Consider the following 23,601-nt stretch of genomic DNA (forward strand, 5'->3'; position numbering starts at 1 on the left):
CTCAAAAATCGCAAATGTTCCGTAAAAAGAAAAGAAAAATTGAGTAGATTTCGCTAATTATTATCCATGATCAACCAACACGATGATAATAAAGAACGTATCTGGAGGAAACAAGTTTATAGTAGTCTCGCACTGGGTTGGACACTAAAAAACCAAGAATGTTCCGTGGTAAAAGAAAATAGAGAGCTGAATGAAGTGAATATGAGTGAAAGAAAAATGAGAATATTTTCAAGTTATCATAATCTGATATCTTTACTAGGTATCTTCAAATACTCTAAAAATAATTGTTATAAAATATCAACTCGTACTGACATCTTGTATAATATTTTCAAGTTAATGAGTGTTTAAAAGATATTTTTTACATACATTTATGGAATTTCCAGCATTTCTTTAATGATATCCGTGTGAATACGCAGACTGAATATCTGAGTTGATATTCGGTAGCAGGTAGCAAATCAGAAGTTCATCTTTCAGATTTCATTACTGATGTTGAAAATAATTGTTCAGAGCCAAAACTGAAATGGTAAGATTTTGAGGAGGTTTTACAACGACATCTTCAAGATATCCCCTAACTTTGTTCCGACGTAATTAGTCAGATCAGCATAGGTATAAATGTTTGTGTTTTAAATCTCCGATGAGGCACTTCAAAAATAAGAATGTCATCATTGTGATGAAATCTCAGGTATCAAGTTAATTATAGCTTCAGAATATCGTATTACGATAGCTTCAGAATATCGTATTACGATAGCTACCAAAGCGGTCCGTGCAAAACGGGCCGTCTCACGCTCGTGTCGGATACCATTGAAACTTGCCCTATTCATCCATCTAACAATGCCCCATGTTTCCCCAAAGTTTCAAGTCCCCAAAAATTTTGGGAGAAGTGGCGGGGGGTCAAAGTTGAAAATCACCGAAATTTTCGCGAATTTTTTACTCAAAAACTACTGAATATTGCAAAACGCGGTTCTAACGAACGTTTTCAGCGTGAAAAGAGCTTTCAGAAAATGTATAATATCATAGGGTTTTGTCCTACCTATATGTCTTTACCGTATCTTGGGGAGATGTTTTGTTCGCGAGTTGTAAGCGCGGAAAGAAGCGGAAGTCGGGAAAATCGGCTATTTTAATTAAACTGCGCGCGGCAACGGATCAGGAGACATGTGGCAATAGAGTCCCTTTATACTGAGAGTCAAGACAACACCCCTCATGCAGTCACAAACGGGAATAAAGATTACAGAAATTGAACGTTCTTTGTAATCTTTGATCGGCCCATTCTTAAATTCCTTTCTCCGTTCCTTCTCTCATTCCGTTTGTTCCTTGCCGAACCCGTAATTCCCTGGTCCATTCCAGATTATAATCTTTGCAATCGGTGAAAATATAATCTTTATTCCCGTTTGTGACACTGTGAAGGCCTAAAATACGGGAACCAATCAGAAATGGATTCACAATTGTCTTGACTCTCAGTATAAAGGGACTCTAATGTGGCAACAATGCGAGGTCGGCAGAGGAGTGTGATTCGCTGAACTGAGCAGGAGGGGGCGTTCTCCTTCCAACCCATGCGACGCGCGCAGTTCAAAATAGCCGATTTTCCCGACTTTCGCTTCTTTCCGCGCTTAGGTATGACTCGCGAACAAAACATTTCCCCTGGGTACGGTAAAGACATGTAGAGACGTAATTTGTTTGGCGTAACAATCGTAACTGTTTCGCATCAGTGTGTGACATTCGTATTTTGTTTGAGTGTTACCGGAAATGAGGGGGCGTGGCTTATTTAATTGGCATTTTTTTGGCACAACATGGCAACGCTGTCGTAATACGTGTCGTGATACGTATCACACCGCAATCACACGCTGAATGTGGGAGCTGAATGTGGAAGTCATCGGCCCGATGCCTGAATTTTGCGCGTGACGCGTAAAATTCAGCAACGATTCTCAGCAACCATCGGACCAATTTTGAATTTGTCTGAACTATTCGAGTAGATTTGACACACATCTGGATGAAAATAACTCGAATTTGCTAAATTTCAGCCGTTGGGCGATGACTGTTGACTTCCACATTCAGGTGCTAAATTCAGCGTCTGATTGCGGCATATCTTGCAACGTGCTCGGAGCAGGTCGCAGTGTTACGACTGTTGTGTATTTTTGTTAACAAGGTTTCTAACCTCACTTCTAGCTGCTTTGCTCTCATTGGTTGTGAAAAAGTGACGCAAATAACACAAAATCGGTAGCAGGAAACAATTGTTGCGGCAAAGAAAATACGTCTTAGGTATGCCATAGAGAGTCTGGAACAACATATCAGTTTTTCAAAGAAATTAAAAGTGGAGTAATTTGGGGATCGGCCCGAACGTGACAAAAAAGCGGGTCATTTTTTAGCGTTCCGGCGCTGCGGAGGCGATAACTCGAGTTTAAGCCGACAAAACCCTATGATATTATACATTTTCTGAAAGCACTTCTTACGCTAAAAACGCTCGTTTGAACCGCGTTTCGCAATATTCAGTAGTTTTCGGGTAAAAAATTTGCGAAAATTTCGGTGATTTTCAACTTTGACCCCCCGCCACTTCCCCCCAAAATCTTTGGGGACTTGAAACTTTGGGAAAACATGGGGCATTGTTAGATGAATGAATAGGGCAAGTTTCAATGGTATCCGACACGAGCGTGAAATGGCCCGTTTTGCACGTACCTCTTTTATTCATGTTGTTTTTAAAGATAATTACTAATAATATTTTGAAGATAGATTCAGAAATATTTGGAGGTTATCATTAGTTCATAACATGCTCGTTTTCGCCAATAAGTTTTCAGGCTAGCTTAAAAACACCCGCCACGAATGTTCAGCAAAATTTATCTTTGTTATTTTAGAACAAAAATGTAGACAGCATCATTCGATGATTCGAACTTCACAAATCAAGAAATCAACAACATAATGGCGTCATGAATCAATAAGGATTTCTTCCAACTATCGCATAATGATGTTCTGCAGATTGATTATAGACATTTTTTTGAAGATATCGACAAATGATATGCTGAAGACAACTTCAGTAACATCTTAAAGTTACCATGTAGTCTCTGAATTTTCCGTCAGGGTTCTCTGCAGTCTCTTTTTGAAAGAAAATAAAAGTTAGTGACTTTGGACCTTTGTCACGACGTTTTTTTAAGGAATTTGCATATCTTAAATGAAAGAAAGCATTGATCCCCTGATTTTAAACTTTTTCAAATAAAAAAATTGAGACTAGCATCGTAAAGTGGGGTATACCGAAACGGTGACTCGAGTCACCTCCTCATTTAATATATTTAACCTCATTTATTTAATCTCTCTAAAAGGCAACAGCGCCCTGCGCACTCTACAATTTAAGTTATTCCAGCCAACACCAAACAAAAAGACAGCTACCTATATTATTATTTTGCATAAACAAGAGTCTGATGAAATTAGGTACATTCTTACTCTGATGGGGAATAATAGAATGAGAAGTTCCTTCAGTGGAACTCAGAATTCTTTCAAATCTTCTTTACTAAGAACTGTGATCATTTTCCTCCGAAACAGTGGTGCAATATTGTTACTTGCTTGTTCGGATGCAAAAATTATACTGCCGTATAGCCACCATCAATTGGTAAGTTTGTGCCAGTGATCATTTTAGACCCGTCGCTTAGTAAGAATATTATTGCATCAACAACATCATCTACCTCTGAAAATTAAGGAACACATATTTAACGATTCAGAGGAAATATAACAGTAAGTATTCATTAGTGAATAATAGTTGTAGTTTCAAGTAATTACCTAGAAAGTTTCAAGTTCAACGAGACTCTTCAAGACCTAAGTTTCATACATTTAGGAGTGATTTTCTCACAAAGAAAGATCTCCTCTTGGCGCCACACAAGGTATCTCATTAGTGGCCTTAACTGGAACATAGAGTCCCTTTATACCCAGAGTTACGACAACTCGATAATCAGCTGACTGACAGCCGGCCTAGAGTCCCTTTATACCCAGAGTTAAGACAACTCACTTTTGGTTGGGCTGAAAGTGGCCTAAAAAAAAATCCAATTCTGATTGGTTCTCGCTCATGGAGGCCGAAACGAGTGCACCAAGATGGCGGTACCTCGAATGTGAACAAGAATAATGAAAATATTACCTAATTGTGGTTTATCAAGAGTAAATTGTTATTTCCATCGGTCCTAAATGAAAATAGATTAAGAAATTATTCACAAACCAATCTCATTTTCTTTTTAATCTATCAATTTTGTTGATGTTGTTGTTTTTGTGTGACAGACATCGCAGGATTCCTGATCCTTATCCCTCAATATCGTTCGTTTGGGTGCACTCGTTTCGGCCTCCATGGCCAGCCAAGGCCGGTTGACAGTCAGCTGATAATCGAGTTGTCTTAACTCTGGGTATAAAGGGACTCTAAGCCGGCCTTGGCTGGCCATGGAGACCGAAACGAGTGCACCCAAACGAACGATATTGAGGGATAAGGATCAGGAATCCTGCGATGTCTGTCGCACAAAAACAACATCAACAAACTGATCAATTAAAAATAAAATGAGATTGGTTTGTGAATAATTTCTTAATCTATTTTCATTTTGGACCGATGGAAATAACAATTTACTCTTGATAAACCACAATTAGGTAATATTTTCATTATTCTTGTTCACATACGAGGTACCGCCATCTTGGTGCACTCGTTTCGGCCTCCATGAGCGAGAACCAATCAGAATTGGATTTTTTTTTAGGCCACTTTCAGCCCAACCCTGGCCCAATCAAAAGTGAGTTGTCGTAACTCTGGGTATAAAGGGACTCTACTGGAACACTATCAATATGAAGGGTGCCCCAAAAGTCCCGACCACCCCCTTTAAAATTTAACCCAACTAATACTTTGAAACAAAATATTGGGGATGTTCATAGATCAATGTTAGCTACTTTCAGGGTCCCCAAAATTTTCGGCCTCCCGCCCCCTTATTTCTCTAAGAGGGGCTGTAGACCCCAACTTTTTTTTTCAAACAGCAACCACCCTTTGTGACACATTAATCGAAAGAGGATAAAAATAGAAAATTTTCGGCACAAACCGCGAGTCAAAATCTTGCTTTTTGACAAAATGGCGGCCGGTCGAAGTTCAAAATAACGAACCTTTGACATCTTCGTTTTCGTCGATGGATTGGGATGATACCAGGGGTTTTTGGAACGAGATGAAAAGCGATTGTGGCATTAGTTTTTCGGAAAACTCTGTCCTTTTTAAAATGGCGGCGGTCAAAATGGCGACCTAGAGCGGCAAGAGAATATATAGGCCGCTTGTCGGTGGATTTGTATGAAACTTAGTATTCCGGGGGTATTTCAGCATAAGAAAGAGGAATCTGTCATTGGATTTTTGAAATTCTGAATAACTTCAAAATGGCGCGGAAAATGGCAGAAGCTTGCTATTACGGACGTTTACGGATGGATTCGAATGAAACTTGGGGTCCTGTCGGTTTTTGGTTCGACAAAAGTGACTCTTTCGCATTGCATTTTTGAAATGTCAAATACTTTCACAACGGCGTCCGACTTTCATGCGAATCCATCCCGTGAACTCTGTAATACTAAGTTTCATCCATTTTCCGCGCCACTTTGAAATTATTTAGAATTTCAAAAATCCAATGACAGATTCCTCTTTCTCGATACAAAGTTTCATGCAAATCCATCGACAAGCAGCCTAAATAGTCTCGTGCCACTCTAGGTCGCCATTTTGAAAAAGACAGAATTTTCCGGAAAACTAATGCCACAACCGTTTTTCTCGTTCCAATTAAAACCCCTGAGAAACCAAGTTTCATCCCAATCCGTCGAAAAAAACGAACCCTTATTTTAAACTTTCACCGGCTGCCATTTTTTCAAAAATGAAGATTTTAACTTGAAGTTTGCGCCAAAAATGTTATTCTTTCATCTTCTTTCGATTAATGTGTCACAAAGGGGGGTTGCTGTTTGAAAAAAAAAGTTTGGGTCCGTAGCCCCCCCTAGTGAAAGGAGGGCCGGAGGCCGTAAATTTTGGGGGCCCTGAAAATAGCTAACATTGATGTATGAACATCCCCAATGTTTTGTTTCTAAGTATTAATCAAGTAAAATTTTAGAGGGGGTGGCAGGGAATTTCGGGACAACCCTGTATGAATCAATGGCTAAAGTAAAAAAAAAAATGAGCAACTCAGAATCCAAAATAATTATGAAGAAGGTGATTGAAAAGCGGCCATTTTGCTCCCCCCCCCCCCCCATAGATTTTGTCCGGAGTTGGATACCTATGTTGTTCCTTTTCACGAGACATGTTTTTTTCCGGCAACGGGAAGTACGAAGCTAGAAAATTAAGCTATGAAGTGGGTTGGACGAGAATGTTATAAAAAATGCGAAATTTAAAGATGTGTTCATATTTTGAATGTGTACCATTAATTTTATCATTTTAACATCAATTTTAACATGCATGCCAATACTTCGGGTTTTAAATTCTTAAATTTTTACAAATTTGCAATCATGTCAAAACTTCACATATCGGATCTGAATAAAAAGTTGTACAATCGATAGGTCGTAGGGTTCATCGGTCGCCTCTAAGATTTTCAAATGGTTTTTTGAGTCTATTTTATCCTCTAACTAGGCTAGAGACCACCCGAACTGCTCTAAAAGGAACAATTTTGCATTATTGGGAAGGGGGGGGGGGGGCGAGTTCACGCCAACGATTTCAGCGTCAGCGAGTCGCATTTAACCGAGTCTTTCACCATGTTTTGAAGAAATTTTTATACAAATAATTTCGACTGCATCTTGGAAGCATACCCTCGGAGGAGGGGGGGGGGGGGGGCGAAGCGCCCGACCGAATTCGAGCAGCAGAGCCGGATTTAGGTTTTTGCCGCCTGGTGCCCGAAAAATGTTGCCCCCCCCTCCTACACTCTGTAATGTCTTAAAGAAACACGCGATGCGCACGAAATGCAAGTTTCAAAAACACGGCAAAAGAGAAATCCGATTCTCCGATAGTCAGATAATAATGCACATCTATACGCATAGTCCAGTAAACGAACGCGTATATAGGGGCCGTTTCCGGCCAAAAATTAAAATACGGCTGGACTTAGGCCCAATCGATTCTTCATATGAAATGGTGTTTTTAGCCGAAAGTCCCCATAAATCCCCTCGGGGGATTCCGCACAGTGGTCCGATGAAGTTGAAAATTGGACATATTTTCAAAAATTCACTGCGGAGCGAGAAATAAACTTGGAGAGCTCGGTTTTTTTAAACTGTAGGTAATTACTAGGGGGCTACGCCCCCTGGCCGCTACGCGGCCCAACCCCCTGAAGGCGCTCCGCGCCATCAATGGGCCGCTTCGCGGCCCTATTTTTACCCTCCTATCGGTGTTAGTTTTATTTTTTCCCCTAAAAAATTACGATATAAGGTATACTTTACTTTTAGAATGAAATAATTTTTGGTTTTGATGAATAAAGAAACAAAATTATTATTTTGAAGTCTAAAGGACGCGTTTTGGAATGACTACTTGATGAAATATTGCAGTTAAACAACGAACATTGATAATCAGGTAATAATTAAGAGTTTCGGGAGACGGGGATCGAACCCACACCATGTTTAAAGTGGACGCTTCCGACGTCTTTAACGACTCGGCCACCGCTCTACCTGAGGCAGTTGGGGCGAATCTTGTGTAGATAAGTGTAGAGCTGATGCGCAGGCCAGCGCAGGCTACACAGCTACTGCGGCGCAACCTCCTCGACCACTGCGCATCCTCCCGCGCATAGCGGTAGCAGTCTCGGAGCATTCTGAAAATTCACTCACTTTTATAACGTGATTGTAAAAAAACCTGGGTCCTATTTCCAAAATCTGAATAGAGCGGGCTCATCTAGGGCCAATTACCCGTCGATTACCGCAAAAAACTTAGAAATCGGCCCGGTAGAACGCTCAAACGAACTATGACAAAAAATATAAATTTACATTGTTTAAATGGGAGAATTCGCAACTTTACCACTTAATATAAAAAAACCTAGGCCATATTTTGAAAATCTGAAAAGAGTTGGCTTATCTAGAGACAATTGCCCGTCGATAGCCGCAAAAATCATAAAAATCGGCCCGGTAGAACGCTGGAACTAAGCGTTACCAGTTTCGCAAAATTAGGAGGCTTGAGAGCTTATAGTATAGAAGTCTACTTTTTGAATCATCATTAATATAAACTTCGAAGGATTCTGCCTTTTTCTATTTCACTCGAGGGGAAGTGTCCCCTCCCGGACTCTCTTCCCCACCCGGTGACTGACGCTGCGCTGTGCTGAACGGTTCAGCCTGAACCTTTCCCCTACGTCTGACCGTTCCCCACTCCTCTGTCAATCGAACCATATGCCACCGCTTACGTATTGTCGCTCGCCCACCCAGGTACCTAGCGGCCAGCGGTCAGTTGATGATAAATCTCGCTCATGCTCCTATGCAGCTACGCATTGATTACGCCAGCTAATTACTTTCTGATAATTAGAATTTCTTCGATAATAGTTTTCTTTATTTATTCGACTGTATTTTTTTCTCTGTTCTACTGTGATTTCCTTGGTTCTCTACTGTGTTTTTCCTAAATCTCTGAGTCAGAAATCTGAAGCACTTCGGTATGCACCGAGTACTTCAGATGTGTGACCTGAAATCTTCGGTATATACCGAACTACTTCAATTGTCTGACCCGAACTTCGGCAGATGGACCTTAACTTTTCGGATGCATGATCCGAAAACTTCAGAGATCCATATGATCTCAGCTTCGGGTTCCATGCACAAATTTTTTTCTCCGTGTTTCCTTTTAGGGGACGCAACTAAAATTTCAGTAAATTTTTTTCAGAAAAGTAAAGAAAGAAAAAAAAAAAAAAAAAAAGTGGCTAACGATGGTTCCTCACCTTCACGTGGTGTTGGCTGTTTTTACTAAGTGGGAACCGTCCATTTTAAGATATATAGTCTATTTCTTGCCCTGCCATTATTATTCTACAAGTTAATTGTGGAGTGAGAATTTCATAATGTTTTCTATGAAATCTTCAAAATATAGTGATAAAAAATTTGCAACTACTACAAAATCGGCTCGCGAAGCGAGCCGAATGTCACTCGCGTAGCGAGTGACCGGGAGTCCAGGGGGCGTAGCCCCCGGCTAGGCGTGACGGGCGCGCGAAGCGCGTCCAGAACGACTAGTAAACTATAGTTATAAATGTCAAAGTAATTTAAAGGTGTGTAAAATTGAAAGAAATTGAAAATTGAGAATTATTGACCGGCATTTTCCGTATTTACGTCCTTATGAAGACCCGGATCGAAAAATATCCTTCAGTAAAAGTTGTAGATCGTTCTTTTAGAGTTGATTTGGTATATTACATCATAGGTTTATCTTTAAAATTGAGGGAGCAAAAGCGCAAAAACGGATCGGGTCGCGCGGCCGCCTATGTTTTGAATCGTAAACTGGCGATTTTAGGTGGCACATGATGGCAATGATGGTTAATTCACCTCTGCTCGTCTACTTACGACCAAAATCAATCATTTCCATTATAAAGGCTCTTTTCTAAAGCGCCATAGTTGCCAGTTTTCGCTTTATTATTTAACTGATCGCTAATTCGCTCTGGTAGCGATTCAAGTAATACTTTACGGCTTTTTGGACGACTTTTTAAACCTCCACCCCTTGTGAAGCAACAGTGCAACTACATTTCAATCCCCTTTGGAATCAAGTAACTGACCTGAACCCCTGCCCCCCCCCCCCAAATTTTCCAGAAAGTGACAGAGAAAGTGTGAAAACTGGCGACTTTTTGTCTCTATTCAAAATAATTATTTTTTTTTTAATGAGGAAGGCTCACTAAGACTTAACTTGACTCCCCTCCCCCCTCGTAAGACCCCGTGAGCCAAACTTAGACCTTACCCCCCCTTTTTTTGAGTAGCTTACGCAAGGTTTTTATTATAGTGTAATGTTTCAGGCTTGCGCTCTTCAGCGTGTGGCAATTAGCTTTTTTTTTTATTTATTTTTTTAAATTCATGCGTTTTCTGTGAAGAGTCACGTAACTCACCAAGCGCGGGCCCACCCGCAGACTTTATCGCTGAGCCCACCTCAACACCCTGCAAGGCTCGATGAGGGGATTCCATTTCGAAATTTCAGTATGACCCTGTGAGCCAAATTTAGGCCTTACCCCTCCCCTCTTGAGAAACTTACGCGATACTTGAACGGTTTCCTAGTTCGGCCCCAGAAGCATAGAAAGTACCTATTATGAAAAATACAATTTACTAAAAGTTTTAATAGTTCGTTTTCGTAGTGTTGGTTCAGTGTATTGTATACCTACTTTGATCGTAGGATAGGTTCATTTTGGAAAAGGGAGAAGCTAATGGTGACGAGAAGCTTTTTTATGTTCGTCGTATCGCTAACCGGTTGATTACACGAATGAAACGGATACGATATAAAGGCGATAATGCATTTTTCTTGCGTTATCGATGTTTAGAATTTGCCTCAAAAAAAGTGTGCGACGGAACGGTCCATAAAAAATAAGACAGTGTTTTTGTCCATCCGACGGACAAGTAGCACAGGCAATAACACTATTTTCCATATTTTACCAATTTTTCGTAGTGAATTGGCAAGCACGTGAAAATTGGAACTTAAAATTTTAAACTCTTATCATGCGGTAGAGAAGGAGGGTACAAGAATTATTTCATCAAGGGATATTTTCGTAGTTCCAAGGAGAGCCTAGCAGGGTAAAAGGATATAGTTCTTATCGATTTTTTTTAAAGCAAATTCCGATTCAGCTGATATGGCTCGATATGGCGATCGAGCCATATCAGCTGAATTATATGCTTACACATGGAACAAGAAACCGGATATCTAGGAAACCAATGATTCCTCTTGATTTAATATGAAAATGTTTCCCCAAAAACCGGAAGCAGATTTGAAGCTGCATGTTTGAAATGTCACTTGAAAAAATCTGTAATATTGTGGAAATGGCGGTCGCAATGTGTATCCAGCTCTTCTAGGGAATATGGAGGACAACAAATTATTTTTATCCAACATTTAATTAGCACGCTTAAATGAACAACCAGATGCAAGTATCAACTCCAGAAATGAGGACTAAAGGCGATTTTTATTATGTTTACAAAGTTTGAATGATTCAACAGCAGTGGCGTAAATGAAGGGCCGCACTGAGGGCGAGCCCACGGCTCTAAAGGGCCCAGTCACCTCCTGAAATTTTGAAATGGAATCCCCTCATCGAGCCTTGCAGGGTGTTGAGGTGGGCTCAGCGATAAAGTCTGCGGGTGGGCCCGCGCTTGGTGAGTTACGTAACTCTTCACAGAAAACGCATGAATTTAAAAAAATAAAAAAAAAAATAAATAAAAAAAAAGCTAATTGCCACACGCTGAAGAGCGCAAGCCTGAAACATTACACTATAATAAAAACCTTGCGTAAGCTACTCAAAAAAAGGGGGGGGTAAGGTCTAAGTTTGGCTCACGGGGTCTTACGAGGGGGGAGGGGAGTCTAGTCAAGTCTTAGTGAGCCTTCCACATTAAAAAAAAAATTGGCCTCCGGCCAATTTATGCGCGGCGCTACGCGCCGGCATTTGGGGGGCTTAGCCCCCCCATCCGCTTGGCGGATTGGTGCAGGGACCGCACGGGACTTGCTCGCTCGAGCCGTTGATCACAGGATAATAGTTATGAAATTTTTATTCAAACCACTGAACTTTATTGTAAATGTCTTCGCGATATGTGATGAATTCATATATTCGGACTCGACTTGTTGATTTTATGAGGCATCTTCAATTAAATATGTGATTGATTAACAAAGTCTCCTGTCAAAGATGGCGATCCGTAAAAATCTTAGCTTTTCTACGATTCATTAGGATCCATTAGATTCATTGACATCATACTTCAGATACGATTTTATATTATAATCTCTCCTTAAGCACGGTCAAAAGCCATCAAATATCTACTTGAATGGGTAGAATGACTATTCGATGTTCAAATAGTCTTAAAACTAAACGGTTTTCGCTTAGCATCTCCCAAATTTTAAATTTGGCGGGCGAATCTACCTGCTGGAAGGTTCACCACACGCCCGCCAGGAGCGCCATCTCCTTACCGCGTATCCCTGTAATTCAAAGCGAAAACAATAGAGAGCGCTGAGAGCGCCATCTCCTTTAGCTGCTGTCGACAAACGTCAACAAACCTCGGGTTCTAACAATTTATAACCTCCTTTATTAAGTAACAAGCATTAAATCAGTCATATTTGTGCCGTATTATTATATTATATTTGTGCTTAGTACCTCGTAAAAAGGAACCGCGAAAGATGGAATCTGCCGGGATTCTAAATTCATTGACAACAAACATATTAGTATTTAATAAAGATGTAAGTGTCAGTTCTTGCGTCAGCTTGATGACTCATAGTAACTATATATTGTAAGTACCTACCTAATTAGTTGTCTAATTTTGCTTGGTGTATACTTACGGAGTAATTTTGGAAATAGTATATGATGCATTATATAATGCATTTGAATTCCTAGGTTTCACCTGACTCAAAGCGTTTGCTGCTATTATCTAGAAGCGTTCCGACTCATTTTGAGCGTTTCCTATCGGCCCCTCTGCAATTATGAGATTAGTCCAAGAATCCTTTAGGAACTTAAATTAATGACTCAGATGGTGCTTTTGAGCCAACTTTCAAAGAATTAAAGGCATTTTTTCAAAATCTACAGTCCATGAGCTCTCCGTGTGACCGAAGTGCTCTCCTCGCTATATGACGCGTAACCCTTCAATTTTTAGTTTAGTCCAAAGACCTCATAGGAACTTACATTATTGAACCAGGTGGTGCTCTTATGCCAACTTTCGAAGAAATGAAAGGCATTTTTTTCAAATTTACAGTCTTTGAAAATGAGTTGTTTGTGTGATGTCGCGGAGCAAAGTGCCCTACTTTTGGGCCTCGTAATCCCTTGAATTTTGAGTTTAGTCCAAAGATCTTTTAGGAACTTAAATTAATGACCCAGGTGATGTGCTTGATGCCCACTTTTAAAGAATTAAAGGCATTTTTCAAAATTTACGGTCCCTCAAAATGAGCTTTCCGTGTGATTTTGCTGAAAATGGACCTTTAACCCAATTTGACCCTAGCCCCCCCCCCCCCAAATTTTAGCGTACCCCAAAATCGTTGGACGTGCATAAGGAAACCATAAATATGGTGTTCTGTGAGAATTTTGAATGAAATCGAACAGATAGATTCTGAGATATCGCTGTAGACAGATTTGGGGGACGTCGGACGGACGGACACACATTTTTTCAAGTATGGTTATTTTGACTCCTGGGACCTTAAAACGTCTAGAAATGATGAAATTTCGACTTTTTTTTTTTTTTTTTTTCTTGGAGGATGACAATACTTCCTCTCTACCCTAGGGGAGCGAGAAAGTAAAAATAATTATTTTGAATAGAGACAAAAAGTCGCCAGTTTTCACACTTTCTCTGTCACTTTCTGGAAAATTTGGGGGGGGGGGCAGGGGTTCAGGTCAGTTACTTGATTCCAAAGGGGATTGAAATGTAGTTGCACTGTTGCTTCACAAGGGGTGGAGGTTTAAAAAGTCGTCCAAAAAGCCGTAAAGTATTACTTGAATCGCTACCAGAGCGAATTAGCGATCAGTTAAATAATAAAGCGAAAACTGGCAACTATGGCGCTTTAGAAAAGAGCCTTTATAATGGAAATGATTGATTTTGGTCGTAAGTAGACGAGCAGAGGTGAATTAACCATCATTGCCATCATGTGCCACCTAAAATCGCCAGTTTACGATTCAAAACATAGGCGGCCGCGCGACCCGATCCGTTTTTGCGCTTTTGCTCCCTCAATTTTAAAGATAAACCTATGATGTAATATACCAAATCAACTCTAAAAGAACGATCTACAACTTTTACTGAAGGATATTTTTCGATCCGGGTCTTCATAAGGACGTAAATACGGAAAATGTCGGTCAATAATTCTCAATTTTCAATTTCTTTCAATTTTACACACCTTTAAATTACTTTGACATTTATAACTATAGTTTATTCAAAAAGTAGACTTAATTACCTACAGTTTAAAAAAACCGAGCTCTCCAAGTTTATTTCTCGCTCCGCAGTGAATTTTTGAAAATATGTCCAATTTTCAACTTCATCGGACCACTGTGCGGAATCCCCCGAGGGGATTTATGGGGACTTTCGGCTAAAAACACCATTTCATATGAAGAATCGATTGGGCCTAAGTCCAGCCGTATTTTAATTTTTGGCCGGAAACGGCCCCTATATACGCGTTCGTTTACTGGACTATGCGTATAGATGTGCATTATTATCTGACTATCGGAGAATCGGATTTCTCTTTTGCCGTGTTTTTGAAACTTGCATTTCGTGCGCATCGCGTGTTTCTTTAAGACATTACAGAGTGTAGGAGGGGGGGGGCAACATTTTCCGGGCACCAGGCGGCAAAAACCTAAATCCGGCTCTGCTGCTCGAATTCGGTCGGGCGCTTCGCCCCACCCCCCTCCTCTGAGGGTATGTTCTGAGCTACATTTCAGTCAGCCTTCCAAGATGCTTCAAAATGCATCAAAATGCTTCGTTTACTGGACTAGCAGGAAAGTGTTGTAGACAAATATTTTAGGGGTAGGAAATGATTCTTCAAGCACTGAGGATTTGAGGCACGAAAAAGGCGAAATTAAATTGAACATAGTAAAAAATTAAATTAAATGTTGATGCTAAAGTGCAAGATCTCGTATTTCCGTCCCGATGTTTCAGAATTTCCGCTTCTATTTTATTTTTCCAAAGAGAAACAAACAAATTTTATTTCCTCTGTGAAGTCAGCATGATCGGATGATCTTACACTGTTCGTACCTGCAAATCTATGTAGTGGGATTTTTTCTTTTAGAGGGTTGCCTTTGGCAGGATTTGACCACACTTGTTTCCCCATTGCTGTCATCACTACTGTTGGATTAACAGTATTTACTCGAATATTGTGTTCTCCTAGTTCTAGTGCCATAGCTCGAGTTAAACCATCCACGGCAGCTTTTGTTCCACAATAGACAGTATGCTCTGCTAATCCAGCCTGGGTAAAAAAATCAGATTTGCTGATCGCATAACAGAGTTTTTGATAACGGAAATTTCTTTACTATGTAGGTAGGTACCTACCTTCTACTAGAGTACCTGGGTGAATTCAAATAATAAGGGTCAAATTCCAGGTTCAATTTCCTCCCAAAATTTTTTTGTGAATTTTTGGGCAAACCAAACTTTATTTTGACTCTCATTAGGTATAGACTTAGGAAATATAGCTCGTCGAGCTTAATAGTTATGCTTAAACCCGAATTTCCACCGTCACGTGTATCACTTCCCAAAATTTGCTCTAATTTTGCCTGATTTCCCAAATTTTCATCTCAGAGGTGACATATAATACTTTTAATTGAAAATTGAACGCAATTGTCATAAAAGCATCGTCGAGCACTAAATTAAAGCATAATTGAAAACATGTTACCCTTTCATATCTTACAAAACCAAAAAAATTCATCCGTCATGAAAGATATCTGGAGCTTATTCTGCTTATGCTTTTAGACAGTTCCGTCTGTTTATCAAAATGCCTACTATTTTCCTTTAACACGAGAAGAAGCTTTTATTTCTTGGAATATTGCAATACAAAATTGATCAAAAACATCGAATTTTAAAACTTCAAGTGGGCGTGTACCCGCTGAAGTGGAGTTAAAGCCAGGAAAAGTTTGAGAAGTTGCATTAACATATCAATTAGGTACACTGGTCAAGTTTTTTTTTTTTTTTTTTTTTTTTTTTTTTGATTTTCCGAAGATTTGCCAACGGTTTCGGAGTAGATTTTTGGCGGTGATTCCGAAGATCACCTCCATTCACCTGTATCAGTGCGACTTATGCCGGGAAAGTTCGGAATTTTTCCGGAGAAAACGGAATTTTCCATAAAAATCTAGCTTTTCCAGCAGAGTCAATCTTCCGGGAGAATCTGTGCACCATGGAAAAAACCTAGGAATTTTTCGATTTCGTAGCCTAAGATACATAAGAAACCATGTATCGCACCCCCATTAAAATTTCCTTTCTTTTCCTAATGCCAAGGTTATCCGGTCCAGTTTCATTGAAATCAATTAATTAGTTACCGAGATAGTGCGGTTTTAAGCCACGGCCACCACCTTAGATTTTCGAATCTTGGAAATTTGACTAAAATTCGAGTTCCTCATTCAAAAATACCCGCGGGTACCAAGTTTCGCGTAAATCGATTGATTAGGCGCTGAGATAGCATTATAGGCCATGTTCGCAATCTTGGATTTTCGAATTTTGAAAATTCGACTAAAAATTCAAGTTTCCCATTGAAAAATACCGCCGGGTACCAAGTTTCACTTTAATCGACTGATTAGGTGCTGAAATAGCATTTTAGGCAACGTCCGCCATCTTGGATTTTCGAATTTTCAAAATTCGACTAAAAATTCGAGTTCCCCATTGAAAAATACCCCCGGGTACAAAGTTTCACTTAAATCGGTAGGAAAGAGCGCCTAGCAGGCAAAGTCTCAGTTGTAACAGTTATCCACTCTGTCCCACGAAACTGGGGCATGGGACAGGATGGAAACATATGGGACAGGATGGAACGGGACAAGATGGAACGGGACAGGATGGAATAAGCTGTTTTTTAAGCTTATCTCTAACAGTAAAGACAATTTTGGTGGTTTTTTTTCACGGAATATTTAGTAGCACATCCTAGAGGATCGGAATAAGAGAAAATTTTCCCTAACGCACACTTTCAAAGTATTTTACGAGCTGATATTAGTGTGTGTGTGTATGCTTGACGGCCTGTTAGTTATCGTGTATAGCATTTTGTTTGGCATCGTTAATGGCGTTAATCTTGCACAAAAATTTGCGATTTTCAGAATTTTTGCCACCTACGAGGTGTGAACTATTCAATCAAAACAAAAAAAGTCGATTTTGGAAAAACCTCAACGTTACGGCAATCATTTAGAGCTTATTACATCGTTGCCATGTCTCTCCTGACTGTTGCTGACTGTTGCTGACTGTTGCTCGGGACAATGATTCTAGCGCGTGAAAAATTTATTGATGGAGCAAAAAATAAATTGACATATTTTTTTTCTCAAATTCAAAAGCATTACCTATCATCTCCGATAAAGTTTTCGTAAATAATCACTCTAGTTATGCTGCAACATCGATTTAAAGTCAAGAACCAGGCACGGGGGACACGCAAATTTGGGACAAATGTAGGCAATTTGCACATTCAAAGTTCTCCTAAATTTTTATTTCAGTCCAAATAAAGTGGGAAATAGCATGTAATAGTCAACAATAGTGTGAAAAATGAGAAAAAAATTTGATCTGCCCATGTCTCTCAGATTATGACGATTAAAACAGCTGGGGACACCAGATTAGACGCTTATTTGAACTCACCCGCCTTTACAGGGAGAGTATGGACAACACGATTTATGTAGCTCTTAGGGTCCAAAAAGGGCGAAAACGTGAAAAACGAAAATCACTAGAAAAGTGCCGCCGCCAACCTATATGCATTTGGAAGATCACTCAATATGGCCGACAGCGCATTTCAAACAAGCCTCTTTAAGGATTAAAACTTTGAAACTGAGAAAATGTAAGCGAAATCAAAGTTTTATACGTGTTTTTACAATTTTTAATCAGTGTAAAAAGTGGAAATGTGAAAAGCACACTCAAAAAAATAAGGTAGTCGACTCAACCAGCGGCTGGTTAAAAATGCACCAGCTACCGTGCGGTAGTTACGATAACTACCTCGGTGGAGGTCACAACTAACCCGGTAGTTACATCAACAATGGATGAGTCGCTGGTTGAGTCGACTACCCTATTTTTTCCGTGTAGTACCACTGGATAATTCGAGTTCATAGGTTGGCTCTACTTTAGGGCCCCAAGAGCTACACACAGATTTGTCCAGATCGCTAACATCAAATCTAGCCAAAAACATTGAATCACGTAGACCGTGCATCCTGTGTTACGGAGGGCGAGAGAACTTTTAAAAATTCGCATGCGATGAGTGGTGGCACCAACCCGCATCGATGAGTTCGTGTGTCCCAGTTGCGCACATCTGCGCATGCGCAGCAGCGGCTCCAGTGAATTTTCGTCGGATTGTGAGGCTTTTTTCCTCGGTTAATAATTAGTTCGGAAAAATGAAACAATGCTATTCGGGTGTAAAATTATGTGTTCTAAAACTTTTTTTCTTAGGAATTTTGTCTAAAAATGGACTCTAAACGAGATATTCGTGAAAAACCGAGCGCGGGCATGAATTCTCCGTTGCCTCTTTGCAGTCTCTTCGAGTGCTTGGGACACACGCTCTCTCTCCTTCCCCGCCCGCCCATCATGGGGCTCCAAGATGTGATGAATGGAATCGGTGTGATAACAGGAAGGAATGAAAAACTGAACACGTAGGGTTTAGGTATGAATGAAAGACTTACTGAACACCAAGAATAACTCGACAATACCTACTCATATAATACACTGAATCAAAGCTAGATCATAACTCTACGCGTGCCTCCTTCTTGGCGACCATGATAAGAACAACCACCCGACTCGGAGGTCTACGAACACCGCCCACACTCCTCCCAGGAATTGGTGAATGCTGGACATGACACGAGAGACTTGCTTCGCTCCGCCTGTACTAAACCGAGCCGGACGCACGGTCTACGTAATTCAATGTATTTGAATCTAGCCAATGCTTAGAAAGCATAGAGTACCTACATAGAGTCGTAATGTAAATGGGAAAGCTGGCGCCATGTTCTGCTCGACGAATTCCGAGCCCGGTGAGCGCCGAGTTCGGGTCGCTTTTTCGATACATTTCCGATCCAAAATGGCGGTGTGGAATACGTGGTAATTCCTATCTCCTTTGTTGTTGTTGATGTTGTTGTTGTTGTTGTTGTCATCGGATGGCCGGGTACCCGTGTATCGCAAACAATCGATTATGTATCGAAAAAGTGACCCGGCGTCACACAGGAGTCTCGGAATTCGGGACATGGAAAATGCTTAAAAGTGGAAATATTCCCTAGAACGACAGATATGTGACGTAGCACCGGAGTCAATGACCCATGTTTTGACGACACCGTCGTACAAATTGTTTGCCATAAGCACATGTTTACCATTCTTATTTCTCTTATTTTTCTCATCACTTTCATTCTTATCTCTAAAAAAAAATTGTGCCTCTAGATGATTAGTCTTCTTACAAATTCCACAAGGAGGATGAGACCCTTTATTTTTGTTATCAGTTTTATCACGCGCACTGCCATTTTTATTTCTACAAAATTTGGCAACATGATTCGATTTGTTACATAGATTACAGACAATTTTATCCCTACATTCTTTCAAACGGTGCCCTACTCTATTACAATGGGCCTGTTGCAAACTTTTGCTAGAGCAGAATGAAGAGTTGTTTCCTATGGATAATGCCTCAATAGTCACTTAGGGCAAGGCCTGGAGAGTATGGAGGATGTGGTGACATCACCCACGCAAAGTCCAACAAATTTTGGGTCTCTTTTGCCGTGTGACGTCTGGCATTATCGTGCAGGAATAGGGGACCACGAGACCAGAGACCCGGTCGCTTGTTTTTTATTGCCAATCGCAACGAATTCAATATTCCACATTACCGTGGTGCATTGATTGTACACCCTTTCTCCAAATAATGGACGAGAAGTACTTCTTTAGAGTCCCAGAAGACAAAAGCGACGCGACAGCGCGCGGTGCATCTCATATTAGCGCGTCGTTTGGTGGACGGAACTGGCCGGGAGTTGTTCACGTAAAAATCGAATATCTCTGCAACCAGTGGTCCAAATTTAAAAATCTTGGTACCTATGGAGAGCTGAGGATATAAGTAAGAAGTTTCTTTTTACCGATTTGATTTATCCCTTTTAGTTTTGGAAATATGAAAGGGGTGAACTTACTTTTTGGATGACCCTCGTAGTACAGGCGGAGCGAAGCAAATCTCTCGGAGCCCCATGATGGGCGGGCGGGGAAGGGGAGAGAGCGTGTGTTCCAAGCCATAGAATAAAGAGACTAACGTCAAAAGAAGCCGAAAGCCACCGCCATTTTCATGTCAACGAAGCATAACGAAAGGAGGCTGTTTCAATACCTAAGTACTGTTTACGTTTGCGGTAGGTCGACGTTTTGGAGAGGTCGAATAATAACGGATACATACGTTTTAAGGAATTGAAAGAGTTTTCTTTTAACTTATTTATCGTTAAACTGAAGAAGTACTGTAAATTCGCTTAAAATTTAATGTTTTTTTCCACTTTTTTATTTGTAGGTAACCTTGAAATTGGTTTCAATAAGGACCGACTCTGAGAAGAAAAATGTTAACATTGGTTCTTACGGAGCTTTCGCTTCTGTTGCAAGCACTCGAAGAGACTGCAGAGAGGCAACGGAGAATTCATGCCCGCGCTCGGTTTTTCACGAATATCTCGTTTAGAGTCCATTTTTAGACAAAATTCCTAAGAAAAAAAGTTTTAGAACACATAATTTTACACCCGAATAGCATTGTTTCATTTTTCCGAACTAATTATTAACCGAGGAAAAAAGCCTCACAATCCGACGAAAATTCACTGGAGCCGCTGCTGCGCATGCGCAGATGTGCGCAACTGGGACACACGAACTCATCGATGCGGGTTGGTGCCACCACTCATCGCATGCGAATTTTTAAAAGTTCTCTCGCCTTCCGTAACACAGGATGCACGGTCTACGTGATTCAATGTTTTTGACAAATGGACATCCACTGCGAACTGAATACCTACTACGATAAAAGGCAAAATCTTACCAAGGAAGCTTGAGAAGAAACATTCACGATGCTTCCTTGTTTTTTTTCAATCATCTTGGGAACAACTGTCTGCGTAACGTTAATCAAAGCCTTCACATTGATGTTGAATGATCTGTAGGCACCAAGGGAAAAAGAAGAGGAAAATTTATCATATTGAAAGGTACCTAGATTGGATAAAAATTAAAGTCCTTTTATTTTTCATGACATAAGTAAGCTTGGTGTCGTTATACCTACCTACCTGAAAAGAATTTGCATAGTATGAATAAACCTCCAGTTATAAGTAAATACTTAAAGTCGCTATTTTTGGTTCTACCAACTAAGTTTGCTTAGAGTTTGCTTAATGTTGGCTACAATGAAGCGCTCATCCGTTGCGTTGGGTCAATATGGCCTGGTTACACGATCAAATTCCCGTCAAATTCCGATCAAAATGATGACCAAGATGGCGGTCGAGAGTTATCTAGACTGATGAGTAAAATTAATTAAAACACCGTGTTGATTGAAATAAGCATGAAATAAGCATGAAATAAGCACGGTTGTGTGGAAATCGGATGAAGGATGAGCCCCACAGTTCCATCATCTACCATCACATTTTTGCAGGCCGCAGAAATTGGATAGTAGATGGTGCGCACCAGTCACCATTTGATCGGAAATTGATGGGAATTGGAGCGTGTAGCCAGCACAATAGATTACGAAGTGATCTCTTGAGTTTTTTACGAGCCAAAAGCGCCCAGCCCACCCAAAAACTAGCTAGAGCCTAGACAAACTGGTTCATCGGTGCTTCAAAAAATTTCTTGCAGTAGTATGGCTAAGAATTTGAAGAATTAGTGCAAGTTTGTGAGTGTTGACTAAGTTTGACAGTGGTCTGGACGCTTAACGCTCTAAACCATGAATGTTCTCCCAATGCGTGTATAGGTATTTATTCTTAAATCTCCAACAAACATCTTAAAATAATTCAGAACGTTCCCACGGTTTTGTACACATACGTTACTTTAAAATCCAGTGTGTATTTGTAATGTAACACTGTGTAGAAAAATGGATTGATAAGTCTGGTAACCCAAGAGGGATCTTACACGTCTTCCTTTCTTGTCTCCATTTTATAAATAATCATGGGCACCGGTCTCCTCATCTCATCAGTACTGTCACTGGTAAGTAAGGTTTTTTTTTTTTTTTTTTTTTTTTTTTATCATATCATCAATGATTGATACTAGGTACCATTTTAACGGGTAGGACTCCTACCCGGCTTCCAGGATTCGTCTCCAAGAATCCTCTCAAACGCGAGTACAACGCCTCTTCTGGAGCCTCTCGAGAGGCTCCAGGAGAAAAGCTTTTTTTGAGCTTGGGAGTTGATTTCAGAGAAAACTAGAGTCCCTTTTATACTCAGAGTTAAGACAACTCACTTTTGGTTGGGCCAGGGTTGGGCTGAAAGTGGCCTATAAAAAAATCCAATTCTGGGCCGAAACGAGTGCACCAAGATGGCGGTACCTTGAATGTGAATAATGAATAATGAGAATATTACCAGATTGTGGTTTATCAAGAGTAAATTGTTATTGCCATCGGTCCAAAATGAAAATAGATTAAGAAATTATTCACAAACCAATCTCATTTTCTTTTTAATTGATCAATGTGTTGATGTTGTTGTTTTTGTGTGACAGACATCGCAGGATTCCTGATCCTTATCCCTCAATATCGTTCGTTTGGGTGCACTCGTTTCGGCCTCCATGGCCAGCCAAGGCCGGCTGCCAGTCAGCTGATAATCGAGTTGTCTTAACTCTGGGTATAAAGGGACTCTAGAGAAAACCAGTGGCACCATCGTGTTTCTCGCGAACTTTTACATAAGAATCAATGGTCAAATCGCAAATCCCTCACACATGCAACATCATCATCCATTCACATGTGTGACGCAAGATCGTGTAGGTGCGACGCAAAAATTTTGAGTGCGCTGTATAATATTTTGTGTGTGCGACTCAACATTTATGTGCGCTGCTCAATAATTCATGTGTGCGGAGAGAACGAATGAAAACGAAAGTAACTCGTCCTTCACCCACGGAGCTTCGATATATTTCCGCCGGTGGCCCGAGAACTGTGTCATCACACACGCAGCTTTCGATATATCGACTTTGGCGTGCGCGAAGAAAAATAATTTTCTCGATGTCTGTGGTGACTGTTGATCACCGGAATGTCAATACACCGTTGGAGGGGAGGACAAACTTCGTTGCCGAGTTTATTCTTATTGTTATTATTTTCTTTTGCGGCAGAAAGTGAAAGTGAAGTGAAGTGGGGTATAATTTTCCCTCCAAGAACCGAAACCATCGTCTTCGAAAGTCGGAACCGTCGGAGTCGGTTCGAAACGGAAACAGGTTCATAATTCCATTATAGTAGGTATTTGGTACTAAGTTAACTCTTATTTTACAGTAAGCAATATGAATGTACATAGGGTGTTCAAAAATTTTTGCACACTTCCGGGTTTTGGGCGAACGAAAGCAGCTCTCGATTTGCGGTTTATGTGTGCTTAAAGTAGACGTAATTACCAATAAAACAAGACCAATAACAACTCTCTGGCTTAAGAAATAACAGAGATACAGGGTTTTGAAAATGACATGTAGCGTGACCGCCTCCAGGATTTTTAGCTGCAAATATGTTTAGGTATCAAGGAAAAAAAATTGAATGAGAATTGAGTGTTTTTATTGAAAAAACATACAAAATCTTACGGAAATTGACGAACTTCAAGTTTCTTCATCGGATGACACGGATGACACGGATGACTCAACATTCGGCTGTTTTTCGAAGACTTTTCCACCACTTTGAGCACAAAGCTTCAGCCGTTCTGCCCACTTCACAAGGATCGCGTATTTTCGAAGTCT

General features: G+C 40.4%; 1 protein-coding gene across 2 annotated transcripts in view; it reads right to left on the reverse strand.

Moving 5' to 3' along the window:
• Positions 1 to 23,601, reverse strand: part of LOC109037217 (L-xylulose reductase) — a 47,766-nt gene that overhangs the window by 15,097 nt on the left and 9,068 nt on the right. Inside the window, exons 3-5 of one of the 2 annotated variants that reach the window (XM_019051778.2) lie at positions 20,741 to 20,852; positions 14,803 to 15,013; positions 3,231 to 3,670 (exon numbers count right to left, since the gene is read on the reverse strand). In XM_019051778.2, coding sequence (XP_018907323.1) covers positions 3,567 to 3,670; positions 14,803 to 15,013; positions 20,741 to 20,852 — 427 coding nt within the window. In that variant the 3' untranslated portion in view covers positions 3,231 to 3,566. Of the gene's footprint in view, positions 1 to 3,230; positions 3,671 to 14,802; positions 15,014 to 20,740; positions 20,853 to 23,601 lie in introns of those variants that run through there. The other variant, XM_072300230.1, reaches the window with a different exon arrangement.

The sequence above is a fragment of the Bemisia tabaci genome, chromosome 1, assembly GCF_918797505.1.
Source record: "Bemisia tabaci chromosome 1, PGI_BMITA_v3".
Taxonomy (NCBI): domain Eukaryota; kingdom Metazoa; phylum Arthropoda; class Insecta; order Hemiptera; family Aleyrodidae; genus Bemisia; species Bemisia tabaci.